The 22,923-nt window shown below is 39.3% G+C and overlaps 1 protein-coding gene across 2 annotated transcripts in view; it reads left to right on the forward strand.

The window, feature by feature from the left end:
- The window catches only part of RAB11A (RAB11A, member RAS oncogene family), a 360,508-nt gene that overhangs the window by 61,682 nt on the left and 275,903 nt on the right, over positions 1–22,923 (forward strand). The window contains exon 2 of one of the 2 annotated variants that reach the window (XM_044077859.1): positions 4,997–5,080. The exons of the other annotated variant lie outside the window; for it this stretch is intronic. Within the exon in view, the coding sequence (XP_043933794.1) occupies positions 4,997–5,080 (84 nt within the window). The remainder of the gene's footprint in view (positions 1–4,996; positions 5,081–22,923) is intronic. 2 annotated transcript variants of the gene reach the window in all.

The following is a 22,923-nucleotide window of genomic DNA, read 5'->3' on the forward strand; positions in this document are numbered from 1 at the left end:
ACTCTCACCCCCTAAAGGGCCCATCTCTATACCAGAAGAATGCAAAGTTCCTGTAATCACGGCTGCACAAGTAAAAACTCACTGTCCAAAGCCAAGAACACGGCATCCATGGGACTTGACAGCATCCCAGTCTGCCTTCTACACAAACTACAGAATGAACTGGCACCCCACCTAAGTACCATATTCAATAATAGCCTCACCTCAGGCTTTGTTCCCATTGAATGGCGCACTGCGGTTATCCCACTCCACAAAGGGGGAGCCACGACAGACCCTGGGAACTACCGCCCCATTAGCCTGACGAGCCTGTCTCCTAAACCTGATGGACTTCTTTGAAGCAGTCACCAAAGCCATAGATGAGAGTAAGGTAGTTCACACAGCCTATCTAGATCTCGCCAAGGCTTTCAACACCATCCCCCACTCTGGAATTGTAGATAAACTCACTAAACTAGGTATAAATCCGTATGTCACAAGATGGTTTGCCAACTGGCCTACTGATAGAACCCACACTGTGAAAGTAGCAGACTCCAAATCCGACTTCAGACCAGTGACAAGTGGAGTACCACGGGGTTCAGTCTGTTAGCCTGTACTTCAGAGAAGTAGATACCAAACACAGAAGGTCTTTGGCTAACTAACTTCACAGATTACTGCAAACTAGGAGCCATAATCGAAACTCCTAACAATGTGGACATCATACAAAAGGGCCTCACTGAGACAGATGCCTGATGTCAAAGCCTTGGCCTCATGCCAAAAAGTATATCGTCATCCCCTTTGGTAAAAACTCTGTAGCCATGAACTACCACATAGGCGGTAGTCTAACACCAAAAGTGTGATATGAGACCTTGGGAAACAGGTGGTCAGTAGTCTCTCCTTACATAATCACATCGCCACAGTGGTCAGGAAATTTTCTGTGTGGCACACCTCATCACAAAAGGTTTCTCATCCAGAAATAAATAGGTCATTGTTCCCCTCTAGTCATCACTCATTAGACCCATTATAGATTAAAACGCACCTTTTGATATGTACCTCACAAGACATCTGCAACAACTGGAAAGGCTGCAGAAATACCTCGCAACAGAGGATTACTGGCCTCAGATGCTCTACGCAGACCATCTCAAAAACTCCAGCTTTACTCCGCATATCGCCTACTGAGAGGTGGTGTCTGCCTAACATACAAAGCTATGTCAAACCCAGAGCTGTTGGGCATGCTCCATTTAAAGAAATCCCAGTCCCTCCGAACTACACACTCTAGGGACCTAAACCTTGTCACCACAATAAACACACCATGCTGGAGGGATAGATTCTTGTCCCAGAGACTTCCCATACTCTGGAACAGACTACCTATCTATGTCAAACAGAGCTCCTCATTAGCACTCTTCAAGAAAAATCTTGATTGGATGGGAAATAGTAAATTCACCCCGGGGATCACTTCTGTGGCTCTGCTTGACAGGGGCACAGAAATAATTTTCTGGGTGGCAAAAGCCAGGGTACCATTTGGCTAGGCTTATATAGGCCCTAGGGCCAATAGCCTAGTACCTACCTATGAACCTTACTTTGTGTGACAGGTGAAGCATGTGTGCTAACGGCCTGTCCTGATATCTAGTTTGCTTTTACATGAGGGAGAAGACTCCAGTTCCACAGTGCATTTGCAGGCAATTGTTATATTGCCTCAAGATGCCCATATCAGTCAAGCTGGCAGGAAAAAATGATGGGAAACTGCCTGTCCATTGTGGCAGGATTTTCCTGAATGTGGTATCTGAGAAGGAAGTCAGCTAGCTGGACTTGCTCACAAACCGCAAAAATGAAGCAATAATTAAATTAAATACTGGTAACGTACAGTGCTGGCTTAAAATATACTTTATTTTCATTTTTTTTCAGTGGATGCCTTGGATTTCAGTGCAGATGCATTCTAGACCTCTGGCTAGTTTCCAGAAGTACAGCAGCTCCAGTAAACTGAGTGCAAACCTGTGCAAAAGCAGAGCTTATACAGCTACCAATGGGAAAACCCCAAACTTTGCCTTTCCCCAACCCAGATGGGTCCTGAATTGCACACTTCTGTCACAAGGGTGCAGGGAGGCCCCCTCAATGTAAGATGACTGGTTTAAGAGCACAGTGCAGTATTTTTGCATGGAAGTGTTTGCATAGGTATTTTATACCCCAATGAGACTCCAATTAATTTTTCCTCAGGTAGTCTGCAAATGTTGGAGGTGTGATAGGGAAGAAAGAGCTAACTGGGAACATACATTTTAGGAGTGTAGACTTCCAAGAGGGCTGCGCATTGAGTAACAGCTTAATTCTAGTTCTCCCAGTATAAACACACAAACTTAGCAGAGAAAACCAATGGACATAGATTTCTGAGTAAAGTTACAGAGCCAACAGATCCACGGCTGATGCCATATCAGTAGCACTACACCTCTTAAACATTTAGAGGGAAAGACAGCTATGTGAGGATGCTTTTTAAAGACTTCAGCTCTGCATTTAATATAGTGGTACCAATGCAACTGACAGAAAAACTGGCACATTTAGGAATTGGTAAACATCTCAGTAACTGGATCCTGGACTTCCTGAGAGAGACCACAGAAGGTGTATTCAGGCAAGAACACAAAGTGCATCATAAATACCAGGGTTCCACATGGATGTATTTTCAGCCCACTGTTATTCACCCTCCTGACCCACAACTGCTGTGCCAAACACAAGTCCAATCATATCATAAAGTTTGCTGATGACACCACAACTGTGAGGCTCATCACAAAGGAGGATGAAAGGGTGTACAGACAGGAGGTGGTATCTCTGATCAGTTGGTGTGAGAGGAACAACCTTGACCTGAATGTATGCAAGAGCAAAGAGATGGTCATCGACTTCAGGAAAAGGAGAACAAACCATCCAGTGCTCATGATCAATTGCAAGTGTGGAGCGTTCAAGAGTATGGAATTCCTGGGTGTGTACACATCACAGGATCTCTCCTGGTAAGGAAACGCCAGCCAGCCGGTCAAGAAAGTGCACCAATGCCTCCACTTTTTGAAAAAGCTGAAGAAAGCTAAGCTTCCTCCTCATATTCTCTCCACCTTCTATAGCGGTGCAGAGAGCATCCACACCTGCAACTTCACAGTGTGGTTTGGAAGCTGCACAGTTACAGAAAGGAAGGTGCTACAGAGACTGGTGAGGGCTGCAGAAAAGGTAACTGGTTCCAGTCTTCCATGGATACAACTTTATTCTGTAAGAACCATCCAAAGGGCCACCAAAATAATACAGAACAACATGCATCTTGCACATGGACTGTTTTTAAGCATCTGGCAGAAAATATCGCAGCATCTGCTGCAGAACTACAAGATTCAAAAACAGCTTCTACCCTTCAGTTATTAGACTTCTGAATTCTGATAATCCAAAAAGCCCAATACTGATGGAAGGAAACTGCCACTCGTTGTCTAAACGCTCAGTTTATTCTTGCAAAAAACACATCCAATTAATTTATTAAAAGGAATTTAAAAGTTTAAAAATAAACCAAATATTTAAAAATGTATAACATTATACATAAATATTGGACGTCAACATATTCAAATACATGACATAAAAAACACACACAGAAAGCACTATGTGAAAGACTGTACAAGTGCCGCACTGATGCGCTGGCAAAAATGACAATAAATAGTTGTCCTTAAAAATAGTGAAAGTAGTCGGAAACAAAATCCCATATAAGGCAACTCAATGTATTGAAAAGGTAGTCAATAAGAGAAATATCAAAAATACTTGTACGATGTCAAATATGTCAAAAACGGGAAAGTATGAGGGATGCATACCTTCACCTTAGAGTCACATAGATCGACTCCAAAATAAATTGAAAGCTCCGTTTTTGAATGTGTAAGGTATGTATACTTAACATAAAAAAGTTAACCAGGGAACAATACCAAAAGGGGTGAACTCCTTTAAGGAAAGAACTTCAAGAGTCAATAAAAACTAAATCACCTCATATACGATTTTAATTTTAAAAATGATGTGATATTACAACTATCATTTAAGCCTGGATTTTGGAAGGCATTCGTTTTTAGTTGCCAAAGAAGTTCACGGACCTCCAAACTTAAGGAAAGGGGGCCTCCCCTATTTGATTCAGGTAGATGGTCTATACCCATAAATACAAACGAGTGGCCAGGAAATGAAACTATGTGTTTCGCTAATGCATTTTCGGTGTTCTTAGTTCTAATAGCATAATTGTGCTGGTATATCCTGTCCCGAAACCTTCTATCAGTCTTCCCAATATAGAAGGCGGGACAGCAAGCACAGTATGCTGCGTAAACAATTGATTTGGTGTTGCAGTCAATCCTATGTGAAATGAAGAACTTTTTATTGCAACTACCTAAAACACAGAAATTGCCTGTTTTGATGTAAATGCAATATTTACAAAAACCACATGGGAAAGAGCCTTTTGATCTAATTAAATTAATATTGGCCGTACTGGCTTGCAAGAGATCTTTAATATTTTGCCCTCTCCTGAAGACAAAACGTGGTTTTTCCCCAAGTTTGTCTAATAAAAAACTATTGGTGGTTATGCACGACCAGTTCTTATTCAAAATATCACAAATCTGGCCACTGTTGACATTAAATGTGCTGATGAAACTGTAGGCTAAGTTATTATTAGAGACTTCAGTAATGTTAACAACACTAGTTTCTGTATTTTCAACAGGTGATGACTCTTCACTAGGAAGAAGCTGTATAGATGACAGGAGAGGTTTGTAAAAACCGCTAGACCTTTTGTATACAACTTCACTAATCAAGTCATCTATCAAAGAACTTGGATAACCCTTGTTTGAAAAGAAATTTTTCAGATTATCACATTCAGAAGTAAAATCTTCAAGAATTAGACAGCTCTGACGAGCTGTCCTTTGACAATAGCTCTTTTTTGTCTCATAGGATGCGAGCTAGAAAAATGAAGAAATGAGTTAATATAGGTATCTTTCCTATATATAACTGAACTAAAGAACTCATTATCCTTGTTTTTTGACAGCTCGAGCTGATGCACCACCAGGACTCAATGGCAAAGTTCCCATACGTCCACTTTTGAAGTCCAGGAGGCTAGGACATCAGAGACGTTAGTTCAGCACATGCACTTGTTTTCATTTTTATCATTACTACAGTGTTATTATAAATAATATGTTTTTAGAGTATTTTACATAAGATTATATGCATTTTTTATGTTTATTTTTAATTATAGTCTTTATTACAGGCTTTGTATCTTTAAGGAATGCCTGTGGTTTTGGCGCCTTTTTGTATATTTAAATCACTTGTTTCAGGGACCATTTTGTAATAAGGTCTGAAGAAGCTATGTTTGCGAAAGCGCTAACCTTTTATGTTATAATAAACCTGATTTTTGAAGTACTCTGATATTTTCTCTTCATTGGACAACTATTTACTGGTATCTGGAACGTTACATGAACCTTTGGAATTACTAGCACCCTTCATTGTTTTGCTCTACGGCTATTTTTCTTACATTGTTGTGAACTATTTGTTGAAAGTGAGGTAGCTGCTGCATTGTGTGAAATTTGCCCTTGAGTGGAGTTCCACACTACATAGCACAGCAGTAGTCATTTCTGCACAGTATCCAATCTCACACCTTTTTGAAATCCTCTTCCAAGAGACCAAAACTGTCCCATCCAGACTTGCTGCACTGTATTTTATAATTAATGTAAGGATGGAAAATTATCTTTTACCCTTACTACACAGCTCTGTTCAACTATCTTGTGTTATTTGACCATCACTACTTTATCCTTTGTATTTCTTTTTCTCTCTAGAGCACTGCTTTCTCTTTCAAAACTGCACTGCTCAAGAAACTGTAGTAACCAAGCCTGCATCAATCCAACATATCTATTTACTAAAAAATATAGTACACTAATGCAATTTTAATTATCTTACTACACCATTTTTTCCTCCTCCTGCAATGTTTAAGAAACTGTGGAATCTGTGCTTCCTCTACTCAGCCAGCCACTGGGCTGTTAATTTAATTGTGACTGTGACGATGTGAGGTTTTGCCAGCTATGCCAGTAGAAGCAAGGTAGTGAATGTATAACATATGCTAGCACAGCTAGCTGGAATATAGTAAATTATGTTATTTGAATATCAAACTGATTTGTACAGATATTTGTGTCAAAAATGTATCAACAGTGGGTCCGACTGGACAGAAAAGAAACATACATGCATGTAGTAAGTGATTAAATGTATGAATTGCAACTTTTGAAATGAATATGTTGCAACAGAGGATACTGCAAGAGAAGGGGGTTAATCACAGTCCAGCTGCAGCTCACTTTGAAAAATGTTCTGAAATTAAATTACTGGGCCTAGGCTATAAAGATGTTGGCTCAGTTTTGAATGAAGCCAAAGACTCAAGTCTGCGAGAAGTATGGCTTGTTGGTCTCTGTAGGAAGAGCCAAGGATTAAAATTGTTTTACAGCTTCCAGAAGCTGCAATAAACTTTAGCAAAGCTCGAGATATGAATTTTAACATGTTAAATCCTGGCAGCTTCTAATGATGGAGGTAGTGTGGGAAACGGTCAGATGACCAGATATGATGCAATTCTGTAATCCATCACTAAAATTGTTTTAATACTAGGACACACACACACACACACACACACACACACACACACACACACACACACACACACACACACACACACACTTCAAACAAATTCATGGCAGAGTCAAAAGGTTTAACAGTTCCTAGGAAAGGAGTTTAAAAAGTCTAGGAAACAATCCGCAAAAAGTAGACAGTAAATACATTAAAAAAATCAATAGCCAAGCAAGCTTTATACTAAATACACAAATTCATGTATTCATGTTCTACTGACAAGTTATGCTTATGCTATGCTTGTGAATCATTTTCAGGGGAGCCCTAAGAGTGTAAACTGTGTTTTTTCTCCCAAAACCATTGCTGTTTTATGCTTCTCCTTTCACCTTCTGTTGCTGAAGCACCACAATGCCAGGTGCCTTTCTACATGCCTCCTTTGAAATAACTTAATCCCTTGCTGGTTTCCATGTACAAGCCCTACCCCACAAGCTCACAGCGCTCCCAGTCACTTTATAGGCATTTAAATCAAAAATATATATGGAATGAATCCCTCACCTATCAATCATCTCCTCACCACACACCACCAATCAAAACAGAAACCTTTCCAAAAAAAGAGGAACATTTCCAAAATGTAGCAATATGAAGTCACAGCACTGATGTCCATATGACAACATCCAGGTGTTTCTAAAGCATTCATGGGGAAGAGCCAAGTGAAAAACTTGCAGTTAACCAACTGCACGCACTGTCTGACCACAGCCATTATTTTGTCTTTTAATTTTGCAAACTATGTATCCCTCTGAAAGAATCAATCCCTGTAAAGCAGATCAGAGACGCTCACAAAAATGTTCTACTGCAACAGGCTTAACAGTACAAAAAGTATAGTTTTCGACCTTCACATTTGTACACTTGATTCGTTTCCACAATGAATGCAAATGGCCATCAGTGGAAAGAGCAACTAAAGATAAGCCCCAGTCACATGATGCACGCTATTCTTCAATGTCATTGATTAGACAACACTAAAAGTTCAAAACTATGCCTGCCTACTTCAAAGTTTTCCATTATGTAGAATAATTTATCTCAGTATTTCTAGCCAACAGCCACCTCCCCTCTAATTAGCAACCCAATTTTCCTAGTCATTTCTGAACACTTGCCACCTTCACTAGTGCTGTAGCTGACTAACTCGTTGCACACAATTTAAAAACACATGCTCTAAAACCCATCACAGCAATCTGGCTATGCCCTGTCCAGCGCATACAGGCTCTTAAATCATATTTTCTGATATCCTCTGTTTTCCCTGCTAATCTGCTTAAATTTGTTAACCCGAAGTCTGTTGTAATGCCAAATTTTTGGTGCTTTTGGTTATACACTGCCATTCTGCTGGCCTTCCATATTTTTTTTATGTACTATAGAGATCCACAGTGGAACCTTGCTGCACTGGACTTCACTACAGTGTAGATAAAACAGGGCTAATAAGTAAAGATGCAGTTTGTTTTGTCTAGAAAGGAATTACACCATCAACTACAACTTACATGGCATTAACGCACCTCAAAATGGATTTCCTAACACACTCTACAAAGACTAATATTTTCTGCATACTTCCATTCAAGGCAAAGTATGATGGTTCCACTGCAAATCACAAATTGTTTTACACAGCACATATGTAAGCACGGTACGTCATTACAACTTTTGGAAAAAAATATAGACACTGTCCATGTATTATAGGCATTTTTTTTTTTTCTAAGCAATGATACGCCCTCTTGGTACCTTGGCCAAAAGCCTTCAGGGAGACCCTACTTAGTCCAGTTCATTCACTCCTCTTTTGGAGTACTATGACAATGCAAAACCCACTCACTGGGAAACTAAATAACAAACCAATGAGCTGCATCAAGTGGGACTTCTGATTACAGTGAACATTTCCATGAAGTAATAAAAAATTGCCACAGCATAAGCTGCATAAACAGCCAGTTTGGCGACTTCTTGCTTGCAGCTACTGTCACATTCACTACACACACGCACCTCTCAAACTTCCCTTTAGGAAAGCCTTCAACAAGCATATCCTTCAATAAGCCAGCAATGCGGATAAAGCTTCACTAATATACTGGTTAATAAATTACTCCTCATGACATCATTGACTTTTGACCTCATTGCTACTTCCTTTTCGATGAACTTTGTCTCCTGTTCTTATTAGAAATGACACTAAGAATAGAAACACTGAACAGTGAGAGATCCTTTTAAAAATATATTCAATATAATTTTTTTTTGTAAAACTTGCATAATCAATCATACCCACTTATGAGCAATTTAGAAATACACACACACCTCTCAGAACAACATTACCCACATATATATCTTACTGTTATGAAAGAGAGCAAATATCATCATGTAAACATCTAAAATTTAGAGTACTACAAAAAAAAAGGCAACTAACCAATGAGAAAATAGCATTACCAGCAAAATGGACCCCCAACTATCAAACTACAATAAATAACTTAAAACACCTGAAATGCATAACTAGTTTAAATGCCCAAACCATATTAGCATAAAGTATGGTTATATGATAGCTTACCATAAGAGTAGATGCCCTCTTCACTGTTGCAGTACTCTTTACACAAGGGATCTCCTGCCAAGGATAGTCCAACGTCCAGGTAATATAACAAAACCTTTAGCTCTTATTGGTGCTGTACGTCATATGTATGCTCCCCATGCAAGGTGTAAGGCATAAAGGTGACCTATAAACACACACTTAGAACCGAAAAAGCCCCACGAGGAATAGAATACCATCAGAGCGAAAGAATATGTGCATCCAGAAGGACAAAAAAAAGGAAGAGACCCTCGGCCAGGAGAGCAACATAAATACAAGCAAGACCTAGGACAACGTGGGTAGTTGAGAGGGACCAAATACTGCAACAGTGAAGAGACAGACCTCTCCTGTCACGGTAAGACTTTACACAGCTGTATTATGTCCTTCCATATCACTGTTGCAGTATTCTTCAACCAAGGGAGAGTACAACAGCTTAAAAGGAAGTCTGAAAGGAGGAAGGCACATCAGAGCCTTCTACAAACCCATGCAGGACAGCCAGCCTTGGCCCTGAAAATAGCATCCAACTTGTAATGTTTACTGAAAGTATGAAGGGAGAACCAAGTAGCGGTCTCAAGAATGGAACTGGTATCCATACCCTTGAAAAAAGCAACAGAGGAGGCAGCTACCCAAGTAGAATGTCCCTTTATAATAGAGGAAAGACATTTGCCATAAAAAGAACAAAATGAAATGGCATTAGAAATCCAGGAGGAGGTGGTTTGCTTAGAAACAGCCAAACTGAAAGCCCTGGGATTAAAGGAAATGAAAAGCTGCTCGGGTCTGCAAACAACTTTAGTTTTATCCAATTAATATCTGAGCTGTCCATGCAAGTTCAAGGTGTGAAGAACCTTCTCACTGGCAAACTGCAGAGAAGGAAAAAAAGGACAGGAGGTTAACAGACTGATTAAGAGACTCATATACATATAGATTAAACAAACATTTTAACTGACAACCCATTCTGTAAGCACAATAATGCCCAAATTGGTGTGCATTACAAAGCATTTCCAGGGTTGTAGAGGCCATACATAACACACCCCCAGGGCATGATTTATTAACACACTTCGCTGGTCATTATTGCTTGCTTAGAACAAAAGGTTCTCACTGTACTAGGTCCTATTAAGACACCTATTTCCAGAGTCTTTTACTGGTTTAAACATTCTAAAGATGAAACAAAAAAAAAAAGCACTCCTATGGGGGAAAAAGTGATGCTCAGGACTCCAAAACGTTAAACTATGACAATATTTTAACTCTCAAGATGTTCCCTGAACTACATGAATCATTGTGCACCTTCAACCATATCTATTATGAAGGACATTATTTTAAAACCGTTGCTCTGTGTTGCTATGGGTTCAGCATGTGGTCCTTTATTTGCAAACATTGTGATAGCGTGGTAGGAGAGAAGTTGTTTACCTCCCCATTTTTTTCTTATGTTTCTTTATATTTACGCTGTTTGGATGACTTGTATATAGCTTGCAAGGGCCCATCCGAAATTATTGTACAGTTTATTGATTATATTAATAATAGTACTAACTTTAAGTTTACATATACAGCTAATTTGGATCAAATACCTTATTTAGATGCTATAGTACATAAATTGGAGGATGGGAAATTAAAGGCTACAATATTTAGGAAGTCTGCTTTTTCTAATAGTATTTTACATTTTATAAGCAGTCGTCCATTTCATATTAAATGAGGTATAGTTAAGGGCCACTTGGTAAGAGAGGCCTGAACGGTTTCATATTATGGGGATTTTTTTTACAGGAGTGTGATACTGTGTCAAATGTTCTTGGATAGGGGGATACCCCTATAGTTTTTGATTCTTAATATTAAGCAAGAAGTGGTAAAGAAATGTTTGAATGTTTTTTTATAGACCAATTTTGATTAATAATGGAGAGAAATTCCCTAGCCACCTTATTCCAAGTGATGGACCTTTTAATGCTAGTAACTTATTAGGGGGCAATAGTACTCCTGTTTCCCAAAGGAATTTTTTAGATGTCAATGGTTCCTGTCCCAGGGATTTGTGTGTGCCCTTTTGTTACTACCTTTTCCAATGAAAGTCATACTAAACAGGACACTTAATAAGAACTGGCATATTCTTTTGAATGAATTAACAATGGCTGAGACTTTTGGCGAGCACCCAAAATTTGTGTTTAGGAAGGGTAGTAATATTAAAGGTCTTTTGTAGCATGAACCTCATTTAGGTGGTGATGGTAGGATGCACCTTGTGGCATGTGCCACCAATGCAAGTATATTTTATCAACTTCTAGTCTTGTTTTAAATGGTAAGAAGATTTCTATTAAAGGAAAATTTAGCTGTTAAAACCCATGCAGTAGTATATGCTGCTGTTTGTAAGTGTCCTGCCTTTTATACAGGCAAGACACAATGCAAATTGGCACAACGCATTTATGAGCATGGGTATGACATACGCCAAGGTGAAGAAAAAAATGCTTTATTTAGGCATATTCAGGTTTTTCCTGACCATTCTTTTAAATGTGTGGTGTTACAACAGGGTAAATGTGAGGATAGAAAGGGGCCTTGGAAATAGTTCCTTGAGGAGAAAGAAACCTGGTGGCAGGTATTTTTAAATGCATACCTACCACCAGGCTTAAATGATCTTGTGTCAATTTCCAGTAAATTAAAATTAAGGGTTTTTGATAGATGAAGTCTTTATTTTAGCATAAACATCATAATATTTATTCAGTATAGTTTGGATTTATTTATTTTATGAATTTAGAATATTATTGTATGTATATTTAAATATATATTTTATGTGTTGTGTGTGTAATTTTTTGTATTTGATATGTAGGGACATGTGCTTTTAAATGCTTACTTATGTATTGATTGGTAAGCTTTTAGTGGTTAAAATGAATTGGTGTTAATTGATTAGGTAGGGCGTGTTTTTAGTATAAATTTGATTGCACTTGCTTTATTACTTTTGTCTGATGAAGTTTGGTGATATCTACCAAACGAAAGCACTTACTATGTGTTAAAAAATTTTTGGACTGATTTGGGATTCCAGTCTACGTGGCTTTTTTTATCCAGTTTGGTCGTGTCTGTTGGTGATTTGCCACAATTTACCGACTCGGATCAAGGTTAATAGGTTGAAGTGTCCTATATCAAAGTAGCATGAAAGTGTTAATCATGATCAACTACTACTTCTCCTCCTCTTCCTCAAAGTTAGCACTTCCAGTATAACATGCTTTTGGTTTTCCCAGTTATGAAAAAAAATAATAAATTAATTAAAAATAAAAAAAAAAAGAAAAACTAGTAGACAACTTTGTTGAGGAGTTCAGTCACAATACTTTCCAAAAATCATGAAACCCAGGTAGGGTTCCAAAGCAACAAGCCTTTATTCGCCACAGACCAGCAATCCTCAGGAACAAAAACTCTGAAATATTTAACGTTAAACATATCGGCTTTTATACACTTACAAGTACGTTGGAAAAAACACATATTGTTCAATTTTAAACCAGCCTGTTCAGGCAAACAATATAAACAGGGTTGTAAAAGTGCATTTAAGAACAGTAATTATCCACTCCCCACACACTACTACTGTTTAGATCAAACTAAATCGTAGTTAAGGAAAATACTACCTATCTATTTGCAGCCCACATTTCAAAATGAGGTATTAAGAAAAGTGCTACATACATAGAAAAAGACTGACTTAACTAAAATCGCTTTTGGCTAACTAATGGAATAAAGCCTTCATCAGGTCTCTGACGAGAACTAAAATCATATACATAGATTGCTCACAAAACAAGAGGAGCAAATGCAGAATGCTAAACAGAAAATAAGGGACTACCCTTGATAATATGCATGAGTTTGGAAGGATTGCTGTTAAGAAACTGTTTTAATAACTCCAGAGCACAAATACATATAGCACAACAACTCAGACTACAGAAAGTAGAAAGGGTTGTCACCAAGCTTAGGCAGCCTATAACAAGGAAGACAAGAAACCCTGTAGTGGTAACAGAAATGTTTTAAAAAATTTACCGAAGTCTGTATAAAGCAGAGACGTGGAAAATCGAGAAAGGTACAAATGGAAAGGTTTCTGGAAGAATTTTAAATATGCCAAGGTTAGCAGTAGATGAGCTCAATTACTAACAGGATAGGAGGAGATGATGATGATGTATAACCATTCCACAAGTCCCAAGGAACAGATGGTATTCCTGGGGAAGTTTTGGTAGCTAAGAGGGAAAATATGGATAAATATCTGGAAGGTTTTGGTTAACAGTATTTTAGAGTAGAAGCACCAAAATCTTGGAAGAAAGCAGTGGTAGCTGTAATAACCTAAAGACCCATCTGATCCAGCGTCATGCAGGCCCATTTCTATCCTAAACCATGATTAGAATGTGTTTAGGTCTATGATGGCTAAAACAATAGCAAAGGTGATGCCATACTTGAGAGATATAGATCAATGTGGTTTTGTGGATGGGAAGCAAACATTTGACAACATTAACAGAGCATTGATGATCCAGGGGGGAAGCAGAATGTAAGAAAATATTAATGTTGGTAGGTTGTGATGCAGATCAAGCATTTGACAGAGGAAATGGGAATTTATGAGCAGGGCAATGGAAGTATCTGCATTTATATATATATATATATATATATATATATATATATATATATATATATATATATATATAAAAGTGTAATGATAATGCTTTTAAAGTATGAACAGAGCTCCAAGTAGCAGCTTCTAGAATGTCTTTGGTTGGCACCCCTCTGAGAAAAGCTGCTGAGGTAGATGCAGCCTTGGTGGAATGTGCCCGATTCCCTTTGGCACCGGTTTACCATGATGCAAGTAGCAGAACCGAATGCAGTGGCTTATCCACTTTGAAATAGTCTGCTTTGAAATAGCCGTTCCCTCTGATCCTGCAACAAATGCCACCAGTAGCTGCTCAGATTTTAGATTTGGTCCTGTTTAAGTAAAATCTTAGTTGTCTGTGTACGTCCAAGGAATGCAATCCGCTTCCCTTGTTCTGCGGATTTGGGTAAAAAGTTGGCAGGTGAATAGTTTGGTTAAGAGCCACACTGGATACCACCTTAGGCATAAAGGAAGGATTAGTCCTAAGGGACACCCTGTCCGGGTCAAATGTAATAAGTCTCCACAGCCATAAGGGCCTGTAGTTCTGAAACCCTTCTTACTGAAGTGATTGCTAGCAGGAAAGCTGTTTTCCAAGATAAAAACTTTATATCCGCAGTAGCTGCTGGTTCAAATGGATGCAGGGTGAGCTTTTCCAACAAAATTGAAGTCCCATGCAGGAGTTTGTGATTATCTGGGAGGCCTTACATTTTTGGCCACTCTAAGATACTGTTTTAGCAGAGGGTGAGAGAAGATGGGAGGCTCTGTATTGTAATGAGCCGAGATGGCAGAGGCATGGATTTTTATTGATGAAAGATAGGCCCTTGTCAAGCATCTCAGTCAAGTATTGTAATGAGCCGAGATGGCAGAGGCATGGATTTTTATTGATGAAAGATAGGCCCTTGTCAAGCATCTCAGTCAAGTATTGTAAAATCTGAGGAATATTTGACTTTGCTGTGTCTGTTCCTTGTGCTTGGTTCCAAGCACAAAATCTCTTCCATTTATCAGCATAAGATTTTCTAGTACTAGGCCTTCTGGCTTCCAGAATGACATCCATCACCGATTTACTGAGAGGTGGTGTTTGAATACTTACATGATCAGCCATGCTGCCAGGTTCAGAGTTTGGAGCTGATTGTGCAGAATTTGATTGCTCTGCTGAGACAGTAGATGAGGTATTTGAGGCAAGTACCAAGGAGGGAGTTGAGACATATTCCTTAGAATTGGGTACCAGTGCTGGCGAGGCCAGTCCGGGGCAATTAGGATCATTTTTGTTTTTTCCTTTCTGACCTTTAGTAAGACCTTGGGAAGAAGAGGCAGAGGAGGAAGAGGCAGAGGAGGAAAGGCATAGACTGATCAGTTTTTCCAATTGAAGGATAGGGCATCCACTTTCCATGCTTGTCTGTGATGAGTCCTTGTGCAGAATTTGTCCAGTTGATAATTTTGTGGATAGGCAAATAGATCTATGTCCGGACTCCCCCATTTCTCTGTCATCATGCTGTAGACTTGTGGATCCAGTTTCCACTCATGAGGGTCCATAAGATTTCTGCTTGGGTCGTCTGCAAGAGTATTTTGTTTTCCTGGCAGGAATTGAGCTTGAAGATGTACTTGGTAAGTCAAGGCGGTGTCCCACAATGCCATGGCTAGTCTGCATAGGGGGTAGGAATGTGTACCCCCCTGCTTGTTTATGTACCACATAACCGTGGTGTTGTCCGTCTTTATCAGTAGTTGTCCTGGATGAAGTAAATCTTTGAAGGCTGTCAGGGCGTTCTGAACAGCTAACATCTCTTTCTGGTTGATATGCAGATGCATTCAGGGCATATGGAACCCAAAACAAATGCATCTCCCCATCAGGTGGGCCCCCCAAGCATAGTCTGATGCATCTGTAGTTAGGGTTTGGGTGGCAGGCAGAGTGAAAGACTGTCCCATGTTCTGGTGACATGTCTCTGCCGACCAAAGAAACTCCTGTTGTAGGCAGGGAATGAGAGGAATCCATTGTTTCTAGACTGTGACAATGTTGACTCCATAAACTTTTTAGATGCCACTGTAGCTTCCTCATATGCAGTCTTGCATATGGAATTAGTAGAATGCAGGATGCCATGAACCCCAAAGCCTGCAGAATTTGTCTTGCAGATAACTGGGTTTTTGTTGCCATCTGTTTGAAGTAAATAGTTGCTTTGGCTTGTCTGGCGTAAGGTAAGCCATCTGGGCAGTTGTATTCAAGATTGCACCCAGGAATGTAATCTTTTGAGAGGGTACCAGTTGTGATTTATTTTTGTTTATTGTGTACCCTAGGCATGTTAGAAGCCTTTTTACAAATGCCAGATGTTGAAGAAGAATGTCCTTGTTTTCTGCTTGAATGAGACAGTCCAAGTAAGGATAGATTTGTATGCTTCTTTGTCTGCAAAATGCAATTATTGGTGCCAGGCTCTTTGCTCATCTACTGCGCCCAGGGTCTTTACAAAGGGCAATGCAGAGAATTGGTAATGCATAAAACCGGCCTTGAAGCGGAGGTATCTTCTGCACGATTCCCTTGTAGGGATATGCAGGTATGCCTCTTAAGTCTAGGGTCACTAACCAAGCGTTCTTGCCCAGCATGGGCAGAAGCTGTTGCAAAGTCAACATTTTGAATTTTGGGATGTCCAAGAATGTGTTCAAAAGTGATAGATCCAGAATTGGGTGCCAGGCATGGTCTTTACTGGGTACCAGGAACAGTCTTGATTAAAACCCTTGCCCTTTTTCCTGTTCTGGTACTGGTTGAATAGCCCCCATATCCATGAGGGGCATAACTTGTTTCTGTGCTTCTGCCCATTGATTTTGTGGCAGATCTGGCCAAGCGTTTGGAATTGGCAAGGTATGGAAATTAAATCTGTACCCCTGGGATACTGTTTAATAGACACTTGTCCTGGGTTATTAACTGTCAATTCTGAACATGAAGTGCTAATTTTCTCCCTAAGGGGGCCGCCAAAAGATAAGTGCTTGGTGATTAAAGATATTCCAAAAGTGCTTTGACAGTGTATAAAGTAGAAAAATATGGAAATCAATCAAGAACACAAATGGAAATATTTATGGAAGACAATTATGCCAAGGTTGGAGGTAGCTAAGGCTCAACAACTAACAGTTAAGATAGGAGGTGATGAGAAAAACAGCGATGTATAAATCAATTTTCAATAAAAGTCTACAGATGTTTGGAAATTAGGAGGGAAGAAACTGATAAAGATCTGGAAGATTTTAACATTATTTTAAAAAGAGGGGATGCACAAATATCTTGGAAGAAAACTGTGGTGGCTGTCTTACCTAAAGATGGCAAAGACCTTTCAGACCCAGCTTCACATAGACCCATTTCAGTTTTAAATCACAATTATAAAGTGTTTATGTCTACACTGGATAAAAATGGCAAATATGTTGCCAAAATTGATATAAATGGATCGGTGTGGTTTAGTAGAGGGGAGGCAAACATTGGACAACATTAATAGAACAAAGACTATCCAGAGGGAAGCAGAATGTAAGGAAATACCTCTGTTGTTGCTGGTTCTTAATGCAGAGAAAGCATTTGACAGACTAAGCTGGGATTTTAAGTACAGCACTGGAAGTATTTGCATTCCCTGGTACAATAATCAAACATTAATTAGAAGAATACAAGAAGGACTGGAGGCAAAAATTAAAATAGAAGTGTTCCTCTCAGATAAGCTGTGTTTGAATAGAGGAAACAGGATGGGATGCCCTCCTTCCCCTTTGTTATTTGCTTTACATTTAGAGCCACTGGCAAAAATAAGGGATTCAAAAATGCAAGGATATAATTGGTATGGTAATCAAGAAAAGTTAGCTTTATTTGCAGAGGATATTATTTTGTACCTGATAAATCCAGAAAAGGACACTTCATTGTTGTGGAACATTTTAAGACAATTTTGAGTCTTTTCAGGATAATGAAGATAAAGGCTACAGCCATAAATCATGTACCCACACAGACAATGATTAAGCAAAACCCATATTTATGGGGACTTAAAATAAAGTGTTCAGGAGTGTGGATTAGAAAGGCATCTCTTAGGGCAGCTGAGGATATGTGGTATTAGACCAAACAAAAGATAATACAAAAATTTGAGAAACTGGAAACTTATGGATATGACTAGTAGAATGCAGGCAGTGAAAATGTTTTTAGTCCCATTTATTCTTGTACACAGGTCAAGCATAATTTTAATCAACCTAAGGAGAAATTGTAGACAAAGAATTTAAATAATTATCTGGAAGGGAAAAAGGGCAAGTGTTAATTGGGATATGTGGATCCTCCCAATAGAACAAGATTGTTTAGGTTTACCCAATCTGAAGGGATATTTTAGAGCTACACAGTTAAGGTTATAAGTCAAAGTAGAATGATGAAACAAGGGGGAAGTTCAAGAAAAAAATGGAACAGACAACATGAGAGTGGGATTTTGGCTACAGATGCTAAAGAACAACAACCACATTACAGGATGTTATACTCATAAAGTAGCAGAAAGTATTGTAAGAACTAAGCAGATACAAGAATGGAGAAATGATATTGTCAGTAGGGATGAGTGCAGGTAGGGGTACAGAAGGAAAGCAAGAGGGGGCTGAAATTAACTGGAAAAACCTGGCAAAGGCACTAAGATACTGGGAGCAAATAACTCAAGTAGGAAAGGGTAACTGAGTAGGATGAGGCCAAGAAGATATTTGGATTGCAAGATATTTGGATTGCAAGCTAGAGACTGTCTACCTACCATGACTTGTTCTCAGAGTACAGACAAAGAAAAAGGGATATGGGGATTTTTAAGTGAAAGACCTGCTCTAGTAGAGATTTTAGTCGAATCTAGAACAGATGCAGTTGTTAAAAAGTAGTAATTAATAGGGCATACAAAATATTGCATGGTAACTATAAGAATCAAATCAAAGGAGATTAGATAGATTGCTTTTCCAGACTCTGTCCCCAATTTACAAGAAAACAATGAGAACACACATGTACGGTTCCCAAATATGCAACCAAGTCCAGACAGATTTAGGATCTTTGCTTGGAAATGTTTGCATAGGCATTTTCATGACACAAGAAGACTTCAAAGAATTTTATCTCGGGTAGACAGCAAATGCTGAAGGAATAATGAAGAAAGAGGTAACTAGAAATGTATGTTTTGGGAGTGTAATGAGATGGCAGATTTTGAAAATTCCTTACAGAACACCATCAGAAATATCAGTGAATGACTGGAAGGAAATTATTTTGTTGAGCTGGGATACAGTATCTGAATTGCTTAGATATAGTAAGGCCTCGAGTTTAATTCTGTTGGATAACAAAAAAAGCAATTACTAGAAAATTGAAATCAAAGTCTACACTGACTATAGTTGAAGCATTGAATATTATAAAAGATCTGGAAGGTGCATCCTTAAAAAAAGGGACGCACTTCTGCCTTTATGCAGCTGTTAACATGCTTGGATAGGATTTCTGTAAACAATTCTTCTTGGGCATTAATGTTCTCAGGGTTTAGGGACATAGTTTTGTCAGGCTTTTGTTTTAGTAGTAGGACTTTAGCCTTAGAGTAGTTCTTGAATGTGGTATAGGATTTTGCTTGTGGTGATTTGAATGTGAAGAAGCTCAAGTCATCATCCTGTTTAACCAGGCCTGAGGTTTATTTATTTTTGATGTAAATAGAGACACCTCCACTTTTAGTCCCTGCCTGTGTTGTAGCTAGTCTAAATATGTGGAAGACATGCTAGCCTTGTACTTTTAGGGTGCCCTCTGTGGCTTTAAACCATATCTCAGTAACTGCTTCAGCATTCTCTAGGGTGAGGAGAGCTTGTAGGAAGTGAAGTTGCTTATTTAGATTCCTAGCATTTGAGCAGTAGCACTTTTAGAGTTTTCTTGGTTTTGGTTTGCTATGCCTGAAGAATTGTCAGGGGGGCATTGCCTGAAGGATTATCAGGGTGACATTGCCAAAAAAAGCAGTAAGGCAAAGGGCAATATTTTAGCCTGTATTTGAAAGCCTAGAGGGGAGAGGTGCAGACCATCCCTGGTAAAGCAATGTGGCCTATTGACCATCTCCTTCTTTCTGCTTTTCCCGGTTAGGGGTTGCCACAGCGGATCACCTGTCTGCTCATGATTGGCAGTGGAGTTTTACAGTGTCGAGTTGCCAGCCTGACGCCCAACCTTCCATAGAAGGCACCCACTCACACCTAGTGCCAGTTTAGAGTGTCCAATCCACCTGCAGCATGTCTTTGGGATGTGGGAGGAAACCGGAGCACCTGGAGGAAACTCACGCGACCACTGGGAGGACATGCAGACTCCGCACAGAAGGCACCCCAGCTGAGGATCGAACCAAAGAACCTCTTGCTGTGAGGCAGCAATGCTAACCGCTACACCACCATGGCCGCCCTATTGACCATCTCCTTCCATGTTGACAAATATTGCACCCGCTTAGAGTGACACTAGAAACCAAGCTTATTATTAAAGTCAGTTCTCTTCTGTTTGTATTGTGGCATAAACTTTGGAGAAGGTAGAATAATGCTCAGATTAGGCTCATACCAGCCTGGCAAACATGTTCTGAGAACTCCATGATGTCTTTCTTCATATGGTCTAGGAAGATGCATCTCAGGTCATTTACACCAATGTGGATAATGAGTCATACTGGTACTTGTGGTCCAATGACCTGAGTACCTGCTTGATTTGGCATGTCCTGGTCCCTGATAAGCAACTGACCATGACTTTTTCATTACTCTCCTTGATGAGAATGACGTCAAAGTGGTGGCTTGCCTTATGGGCTTAGAAGTAAATGCTCCATGAGATGTAGGGGTTTTGAAAGTGTATTTGGAGTTGCTGAGGGCATTTGTGTGCTTTGTCTAGGAGATCTTTGAGGTTTAAGAAGATTACACTTAAGCCTCAGAATATGTGGCTCTCTGTGGCTGATGGTTGTACATGATGGTTGTAGCGTGTGTACGGCTGACAGCATCATTTACATTAGGAATGCTTTTATGTGAACGCATTGCCTCCACTGACATTGTATAAATACATCTGTCACATTTCTTAGTTTGCTTGAAAATTAGTTGGTTGTCAGCGAACACAAGGCAATTTCTACTTTACCTCTGGGTGCTTGTATTCACCAAGCCAGTAACAAAGGCACTGGGAAAGTTGTGCATGGCACTGTGCCCTATTTTATTGGTTACTGTGTATTCTTAAATCAGTTGTCTAAAGTCAGGAGTATCTTGTTTGTAACTCTGGATGCAGTGCTTGTCACTGTCCAAACTAGTCGCCCTGTGCGCAACTAAGTATTGGTAAAATTTCAAGGGTGCTTTTACAGGACAAATGTCAACTCAAGGTGCTTGTGTCTGTTCAAGGTACTGCCAGTCCCTTAAGGGAACTACTGTAGTAGACCCTGATGATTTATGGATGAAATAGGGAGGTACTGTGACATTAGGTTGGACAGTAGCTAATCAAGCAGTATTTATTGAAAAGAGAATTAGCTCCATCAAGGATGATGAATAGTGACATTCATGTAATTGGCTACCACTAGTGCTGGTCTCCGTATAGTTTCACTGTGAGATTCAGTGTCTCTTTGCTTCTTTCACTAGAAGCAAAACAGCTGCACTTATCCTGAGATGAGAAGCAGGCCACAGGCTGCTGGTGATCGCATTATTGTCCCAGTTTGTCCGTTTGTTGTAGCCTTATCCTGGTAGATGACTCCCACACAGCACTCACTGCCCAGTCAGACAGTTGGGATTCTCTGACCCTTTGCTCCTTCTCTCACTAAGACCATAACCTGGTGAGAGATGGATGTAGTCTGCAAATGCTAGACTATCATAACTCCAAGCTTATGTATACTCCCTAAAATAACCATGAGTACCAAAAGTTTTCAGGTACATTTGGGAAATGTGACTGGCTTAAAAAGGCCTCACGGGTCATTAGCCTAGTATACCCTTTAGAACCTTAATCAAGTTGGTCTAAACATTTTCTTTCTTCAGTATAACTGTAGACTTTTATTTCCTTTATTGATGCGATCTGCCATCTGTCTTTCTGCATGAGCCTTTATTTCATTAACTGACATTCCCCTTTTTTTTGTACTGTGACACCTCCACCTCCTCTTCCTTTTCTCACCATTTCTTTTCATATAATTTCTCTGTAGCCGTAATTGCTAACCTTCCATGCATATGTAACCATAGTAACCCTTGTGTCTCATTACCATTTTCATAATTGTAAATACTCCATTCTCGACCATTTCTGACTTAGCCCATTTTATTCCCCATCAACAATTTTTAGTGCCCAATGTCTTTTTTGAACTGTTTCTGCAGTTTAGTGTGCTGACATTATGCACAATTAGTATTGAATTTCCACCTACCTTTACCTGTACCATGATATGATCACCCCTTGTGAATACTGACTACATTTGAACTTCCTTTTTCTGAGAACTTGACCTGGTATTTCATCCTTTTTGGTACAGTCATAACAGCAACTGACTGAAATCCCTCCTGATCTAAGATCTGTGGCGGTTTGTTTTTCTCTCTCTGTTGTGGAACTTGGAATTTGTTACTTAGCAGCTGAAAGATTCAGATGCCCATTGACAATAACACTTGTATTCTCTTGCCCACTGGTACACTGCATTGATCTTCAAGCACTCACTCTCTGTTTCCCTTGAGTTAATAACTGTGTTGCTTGCTTGTAGATTCTGACCCTGTTTGTATAATCCACCATTTTGTAGATTCATCTTTTCTTGTGACCTCCTATTTTGATGCCTTCCCATAAACTGTTCACTCTCATCCATGCACTTGCTCATCTTTTAAACGAGCTATTCAGTGGCACGTCCCTGGTCATTCTCTCTCTTTTGAATTAACACAGATTTAATATCACCATTGTCAACTTTTATGACTTGCAATACTGCTTACATTTCTCTGGTGTTTCTCTCCAAATTTTGTGTTATGAAGTGGATGTTAATGTAATGATTCTTTTATGAATTATTAAAATAGTCTAAAATACAGAAGTACTAACAATAACTTGGTAAAATATTAGATTTCAAGGTGTAAAGCTCAGATTTAAATGGATGCATACTGGGCAATAACAGAAAAAATGAAAAAGTGGCAGAAATAGTTGCAGAACAAATATTACTTTTGTTTAAGCTAGAGTCTGTTTCCTTAAAATACTTTTCTGGGCTTACAGTTACTCAAACCTCAGACCTAAATGTGCGCTAATTGCCCAGATCAAAAAAGCTTTTTATTTTTT

The sequence above is a fragment of the Protopterus annectens genome, chromosome 7.part0 (genome assembly GCF_019279795.1).
Source record: "Protopterus annectens isolate FY-2018-M chromosome 7.part0, PAN1.0, whole genome shotgun sequence".
NCBI classification, from domain to species: domain Eukaryota; kingdom Metazoa; phylum Chordata; order Ceratodontiformes; family Protopteridae; genus Protopterus; species Protopterus annectens.